Raw genomic sequence first — 7,545 nt, forward strand, 5'->3', positions numbered from 1 at the left:
TGTTAATGGGTTTGATCACATTTGGGACCTTGTTTGGTTTAATCCCTTCCCCTCTCTCTTACCTCTCGAACATGAATAAATAAATGTAATAAAAACAAAGGACTAGCAGGAGAGAGTGAAAATGTACCTAGATTGCACTGGATTGAAAATAAATCGAGACTTCTGCTTGCAGTCTATAAACATCCCACATTCAAGGTTTAAATGACACAAAAGTGGGACTGAAATATGTATGTGGCATACTTGAGATGTGCAGGACTAACAGTACACTTCCCGTTGACCAGCGAGTGTGTCGACCTAATTAGAACAGAAGGTGTTGAACATGTGACACTGAATAAAAATGTGGTAAATGTTTTTGGTACAGAATGTTTTACTCGGAGATAAAGTGGCACTCACTAAATATGCAGGTTTGCAGAACAGATTGACAAGGATGTAATGACTAACAGGGTAACAGAATGTGTCTAACGTTAGTGCTCTGACACTAAATGGAGCTCGTTCTAACAGCAAATATCCTTCTGGTGCTCAGTTACAGGAAATGTTCCCTCTCTTCTGACTGGTAGCTCTTATGCAAGGCAGCTTGCGGCAGGTTTGTGTAAACATGGTGAAAAGAGCCTGTGTGTTTGTCCCTGGGTGGGGCTCTCTAAGGGGACTGACAGAAACACACAGATTACAGCGGGTTTACTTTCAGCAGATTTAGGCTTCTAGGAGATGTTGCTGTGAACAAATATCAGGAAACTATTTGTATGTAATTGGTTCAAATCATTATATTTCCCATAGGGCTACTGTAATGATGATAATAGTGTGCCCTTGCTGTCTGTGCTGCAATTTAGATCCTTAACGACAAACCTTCTCTTGAAGAGGATTTTGTGAGCCATGCTTTGTTTCTCTCACTTTCAAATCAAAGTTTTGCAGTCGGTCAACAGAAACATATATACATGTAAGATGTTGACGTACATGGTGCAGTGACTATAAAGGAGTTCCTAATCAGCGACGATGGTGAGAGTGGAGAGATGATTTTCAGACATGTTTTAGTAAAAAAGCAGATGTATTAAGATCTTCTCAAAGGATGTGCTGTTTTAGTTGTCTCATGATAGATAAGCAGGTTTTTAAGGAAATTGTTCAACTTTTTGTGAATACCCTTATTCTTAGATGGGCTTGTGTTGCCTCTGGTTGTCTGGAAACTCACAGTGGTGACTAGACTCTAAGTCCTGGCACAAGGCCAATATATAAGCCAGCATACAACACACACAAGACCACAATTGATTGTTTTTACACTTCTGATTGTGTACGTGTGAAACAAACAAGATTTAAGAGTTTAATTAGTGAGGTTTTAGCTGCAGGAGGTCAGGTGTTGTTCCCGTTGTTCCCCCTGTTGAGCAACTCTGTAGAAAAAAACGGTTTAATTTTCAATGGAAAGTATAAAATAGGAATCATGAATGCGTTGCGTTGAACTCATTCTGTAACATTTCTTTCATCTGCCAACTCCCCCTTGAGGCTGTTTGACTGCATCCACGAGTTCAGAAAAATCTTCAAAGTCTGAAATAAAATTAGTCATCCAGTCAATTCAGCGTGAGACAGTGTGTTGAGAACAGAGGCTTTGAAATGCTGCTGGAGCTTTAGGTCGTAAGAACAAAGCTATCTGCCTCTGAGATGTAGTCAGTGTGTGTGTGTGTGTGTGTGTGTGTGCGTGCGTGCGTGTGTGCGTGTGTGTGCGTGTGTGTGCGTGTGTGCGTGCGTGTGTGTGCGTGCACGTGGGTGCGTGCGTGCGTGCGTGTAAATGAGGGTATTTGCAGTCTGTACCTTCACAGCTGTCCACGGGAGTGAGCCCCTCCCCTCTGTTGATGGACCAGCACATCTTGGTGGGAATCCCAAAGTATCCCATGACAGCCGTGTACATCCGGAACCAGCTGGCCAGGACCACCTGTGGAGTAGAGGAGGATGAGAGGCAGTTTTTAAGCCTGTTCAAACAAGTTGTTAGAAAAGCCTGTGTCCTCTCATCTCAGGAGGGAACGGACGCACAGGATTCCCAGTGAAGACCTTTCAGTGTTAAGATTGTTTCCCTGAGCAGAAACTATTTTAAATGAGTAAATAATGCAGCCTAAAATACGATTGAACTAATCATAGAGAATGCAGGGTATACAAAGAGTTGTTAAGGGTGTAAAACAAGACCTAATTTAAATTCTGATGGCACACAGGATGATATTGTCAAGAATCACCTTTAAAGAAAAGAAAAAAGGAAAGGCTGAAGCTAAATGTCAGCATTGCCCATGATGAAAGCTACTGCCGTTAGGACTACACTCATTATTTAAATGTTATGCAAATCACAATGTGGATTAATGCACAGACAGAGCAATGTTTGGTAAAGGCAAAATATGTGAAAATATCTTAAGGAAGTTGTGCTGCAGAAAAGTCAGTATTCCAGAGACTTAATAAAAATCCTTTTCAGATAAAAAACTAAATCTCACCGTGATCATTTAAATATTGTTTTCAAATGTACGTTTTGATTTGTTTTAATTCCCCATGTTAATCATACAGCAATTGCATTATCAGTTAGAATTGCAAATAGTTCTTTTTTCCAAATTGTGCAGCCCGATGCGCCAATATCACCAGTAATAACATGTAAAAAGCCAGTTTGAAGTCTGATAAATAAACATTTCTGAACACTATGATGAGTAATCCCATCATACACTACAGAGCGTATGAACAGCATGCCAGAATGAGCATTACCTCTGGGTACAGATTGAATCTCTGCAGCGTGTTAATAACCAGAGGGTGCTCTGTCAGCCGATCATTCATCACCATGTGGAGGCCATCCAGGAAAGAGGGAGCTTCTATAATGGTCTTATAGTAGGAATAATACAGACCCTGGAACCAAATGAAGATACATACACATGATTAGACACAAGCAGAGCGACTGAGAAAGAGATTTTCAATAGAAAAGTCAAGGCAGAGCGATGGAGAAGAGGAACAAAGAGATGTTTAAAGAGTGAGAGTGATACAGAGGGAAGGAGACGGCAGACAAACGCTAAAAATAACTTCACAACCTTCAAGTCAGACGGAAGGAACCGGAGCGAGCTCTACAGGCGCAGCAGATGGAAACGGTTCACAGCCCATCTAGTAGCACACAGCAGGGGTGAGTGGGGAGAAATCTTCTGTTTGCATAATGATAAACTCTTCACCTTCACTGCCATCGCTCAGAAAGGGGTACGAACGCTGCGCTGCATGTTGAATATCAGCCACTCTTGCAGTTCTAGTGATGAACATGTGCTGCCTTAAACCACACGTATCTACTCACTTAACCCTTGAGTGGCACGATTTAGCAAATGAATTAACATGTTTGCATATTGTTAGAATGTCAGTTTGGATGGTGAAGTTCAATGTTGTTTATAAAACTGTGGGAGCAAATGCTGCTTTTCTCTGAATGTGCAGATGGTTTGGAGTCAGTTTGGTCACGTTACACTTCTGCCTTGATTATTCATTTTGTTTTGCCAACTGACTTTAACTGAAACTTGTTAAACTAACACATTCAAGACTGCTTTCACCTTTCTGATTGCTGCGCCAACTCTGGCAGATTTGCAGGGCATAGTCCATCTTTGCTTCTGTCAAATAGAAACACTGTGCATGGAAACGCCAATACCCTTCAGTCTATTGCTGTGTTATCACCAACACAATGCCAGAATACAAACTGCAGCATTGCTCAATCTCTGCTTGATTTTTAATGTCTAACCCACATAAGAAAGACATCCCATCTTATTTACAACAGAGCAATTTAGTTGAAGAAGGCTTATATTGCAGTACCGCTATGGTGGATGATGCTAACAATCTAATTTATTTTACCATTACTTTCTGCTTAGTTCTTTATTTATTAAATCACCTAATCCTTTGGGAAATCACGTTGTTAAAGATAGTGAAAGACACCTGTAAGAGCTGTCCCTGAAATACTTATTTTGTCCTACAGTCCAAAAATAAAATACATCTGTAATCACATTGTGAGAAAAGGTAAATAAGTGATTTAGAATTGTAGCAAATTCATTTTCTGTCAGTTGTCTAATAGATTATTGGGTTCAGCTCTAATGTTGAAAACACTGTTGTCTATTGTTCCTTTTAGTAAATAAAGGCACCTCATGTCATCATGGCTCATCTTAGGCATCATATCATATGTTAATGATAAGAATGATATACAGATGCAAAGGAGGTAGACACACCTGGACATCTAACGGACTCATTATATCACAGTTGCTGCCAAATAGAAAGCAGAATATTATCTTATCGTTCCAAAAGTATATTGATAAAGTAGGTCTATCTGTTTTTTCTGTTATAAGAGTGATACAAGTTCTATGCAAGTGTCAAATTAGCAGAAAATCTCAGCGTATAAAGTGAAAGGATTAGTTGATTTATTGATTGGTGGTCTAACCACAAAGACATTGGTCTGCAACCATTCTTACGATCAATGAATAACACGAGTCATTTGTCAAGGACGAGTGCTAAACACTTCCTGGTTCCAGCTTCTCAAATATCAGAATGTACTGCTTTTCTTTGTTTTAAATGATTGCAAATTCAATCGCTTCGGGTTAAGGACTGTTGGTCGGACAAACAAGACATTTAAAGATGTCCAATGGCATTGAATGGCATTAACTTGTTGTTTAAGTTGTTTTGCAATCAATCAGCCGATAAGTCTCAAAATAGTTTTACCAAATGAGAATACAAGTAATTGTTAGTTGCAGTCCTGCTGTGACACGATTTGCATACAACCCCATACGTTATGCACCAGCAATTACACTTGTACCTGTACTGTCTCACAACAGGACATAGTGGCAACTGCTTCAAAACAATGTTATTAGTATATCCATAACAATAAAACCACAACAACAGTAATCAATTTACCATTTCTGTCCGGAAAGCCATTTCTTTCTCCAGGTTTGACAAGTGTGAAAAGTGTCTGTCATTCTCAAACAGCTGTGAGAGATGATGCCTGATGACAGCAGGAGAAACATGTGAGCCAAGAGCTGAATCCACAAGTAAACACAGCAGTAATGTGTGAGCAATAACATGATAATAGTGAAACTTACCAGTGGAGATACCCAGTCAGAGCAGCTGTGGACAGAGAGAATCAACTGTAAATACTGCTTAACAAAAATGTGTACTTTACTTGAGTATTTCCATTTTGTGCAACTTTGTACTTCTACCCCACTACAATTCAGAGGTAAATAGTATACCTTATCTCCACGAGATGTATTTTATATGTTGAATTACTTTGCACATATTGATTAATAATGTGAAATATAATCAAAACTTAAAAAGGATTATAGTTACACTTTGAGTCACTTTCGAAAGCTACCCTACAGTATACAAAGTGCATACAACCAAGTACACCTTTACCAGTTTTGATACTACTTTAATCCATCAATAATTATAATAAAAACATATATTATTCTGGATGGGTCAATCTGCATAATGAGTACTTTTACTTTTGGCACTTTAGGTATATTTTGATGCTAACACTTTTGTGCTTTTACTTGAGTAACATTGGATTCAGGAAGTTTACTTGTAACAAACAGAGTATTCCTACACTCTGGTACTTCCACTTTTACCTAATTACTATTATCTAAGTACTTCTTGCATCTCTAAGGGTGGGTGAGTTGGATAATAACATGTGTGGCTGCTGCGGTGAATTCATAAGATAACCCATAAAAAACATTAGCTTTAACTTTTGCAAGAAAACCTGTTAACACGGCTGCAAGTACCAGGCAGATAGTAACACTTTTATATTCATTAATAATAGCAACAATAGGTGGCTAATGCTCCTGAGCTAGCTTCTATGTGCTAACATTAGCCAACTAATCAGCGGCGGAGATAACTTAATTTACCCGCTAATGCTACTGTTATACACATAACGTTAGCAGCCGTTAGCTTGGGGGTCCACGGAGAAGCTAGCAGGCTAACTCACCGAGAAGAAGAGTGACACCCAGCTTCCCGACTGCAGAAGTAGTTAGCCCCAGCTTGTGTCTGATGAGCCCGTTAGGATGGGAGCCGTTGAAAGCTTTGCCTGCTCGCCTGCCGTTACTTTTGGCAGGAGGCGAAACAAGCGGGCTCCGGTCAGCCTGGGTCGTTGGACTCTTTCCAGTCTGTTTTCTGTTTTTAGCCACCATGGTTTCGCCAGGGAAGAGCCACGGAGGCGAGAATCCGAGGAGAATAACAAAAAAAAAACCGAGGGGTGTGAGCTAAGCAGCCCCTCAATGATATCTGGTCCGCGGATCTGCCCCTTCACTACCTGCTGCCTGATGCTTTCACTGGTTCCTCCTTCACATCTGATGAAGCTCCGCCCCCTGCCGGCCGTATGTCGCAACTACAAGGAGCTTCTGCTTGTAACCATGACAACAACAAGCAGCGGGTACCATACTGTTTACCAGATTGTTCAAAACAAACAAACACACACACACACACACACACACACACACACACACACACACACACACACACACACACACACACACACACACACACACACACACACACTGGGCGCGTTTCACTTTTATCCGTTCCTTCAGTCACACGTTCACATCTCCTCCTCAGACTGATCCTACTTTCAACTAAAACCTCCTGCAGACCACGTTCTTCTGAAAGAGAAGGAAACATGTGAGAACCAGGAACATTATTTAGAGAACTTGATGATAACGATAAACAGAAAAAATAAAGAAAGGGTTCAAAATTATTCTCTCTGCTGTAATAAAAAAAAACAGGAAGAATCCTGATATCAGACATGAAGACAGCATCACACAGATGTACAGACTTACTTTGTAGAGTTGGGGAGAGGAGTCTCCTGATGGAGGTTGCTGCTCCCTGAGGTGATGCACTGTCTGCAGAACCTGTGTCCACAGCTGGTAGAGACTGGATCCTTCAGGAAGTCCTGACACAGAGCACAGCTGGACAGCTGCTCCTCCACAGGAACAGGACTCTTCCCTCTGAGGCAGGGCCGTGGGAAGTAGGGGTGCTGAGGGTGCTGCAGCACCCCCTGGTGGAGGACAGGGGATCTGCACTTCTACAAGATATAATACAATAAAAACGAATTTTCAGCCTTGATGTAACAAAATTCATAATTAAGTAAAGATAACACCCTTTTCACCCCGGTTAAATTTCCATTTGCTCTGTACGATGGGCGCTGTAGTGATGAAAGTGGGGGGTGTTGGCTTATCAGGCGCCCGCAGCTCACAGCCAAAGTGAGAGAGATAGAGAGAGGGGGTGCACCGGTGCCGGCGGAGATTGTTGTTAGCTTCTGCTGCGCTAACGGATATAAGAAGCTGTTTCTACAATAATGTGGAGGGAGAGTTCTGTCCTGTCAGACTGAGAGGCTCAGTGAAGTAAAGGACTCTGAGGGTTTAGATAGTTCACTTTAGTCTAAGTTATCTCAGTGGGTCTCAAACGTTTTGATCACAATTTATGTAAGCAAATATTTCAAAAGGACACCTTTATAATTATTAGGATAAATAAAAACAGGTTTGAAATCATTCCAATGTATACTATAGGACAGTAAACCAACAAAATTGTTTA

The 7,545-nt window shown here is 40.8% G+C and overlaps 1 protein-coding gene across 1 annotated transcript; it reads right to left on the reverse strand.

Moving 5' to 3' along the window:
- Nucleotides 1–6: 6 nt before the first annotated feature.
- LOC104958491 (probable C-mannosyltransferase DPY19L1) lies at nt 7–6,327 on the reverse strand. Its single transcript, XM_010786233.1, has 6 exons — nt 5,945–6,327; nt 5,067–5,091; nt 4,882–4,969; nt 2,725–2,862; nt 1,798–1,918; nt 7–1,533 (listed from the first exon to the last, which is right to left on the reverse strand). The coding sequence occupies exons 1-6, from the start codon at nt 6,144–6,146 to the stop codon at nt 1,469–1,471; spliced, it is 639 nt and encodes a 212-aa protein (XP_010784535.1). The 5' UTR covers nt 6,147–6,327; the 3' UTR covers nt 7–1,468.
- Between the last annotated feature and the right edge of the window lie 1,218 nt (nt 6,328–7,545).

This window comes from Notothenia coriiceps, unplaced genomic scaffold (assembly GCF_000735185.1).
Source record: "Notothenia coriiceps isolate Sejong01 unplaced genomic scaffold, NC01 NC01_scaffold00028820, whole genome shotgun sequence".
NCBI classification, from domain to species: Eukaryota; Metazoa; Chordata; class Actinopteri; order Perciformes; family Nototheniidae; genus Notothenia; species Notothenia coriiceps.

Excerpts from the sequence above, each read along its gene's own strand:
- LOC104958491 (XM_010786233.1), bottom strand. The coding sequence starts at position 6,146 with ATGGTGGCTAAAAACAGAAAACAGACTGGAAAGAGTCCAACGACCCAG. Across the intron at positions 2,863-4,881 it reads TGGCTTTCCGGACAGAAATG|GGTCTGTATTATTCCTACTA; the intron begins GTAAATTGATTA and ends ATTTGGTTCCAG. Across the intron at positions 1,919-2,724 it reads GATTCAATCTGTACCCAGAG|GTGGTCCTGGCCAGCTGGTT; the intron begins GTAATGCTCATT and ends TCTACTCCACAG.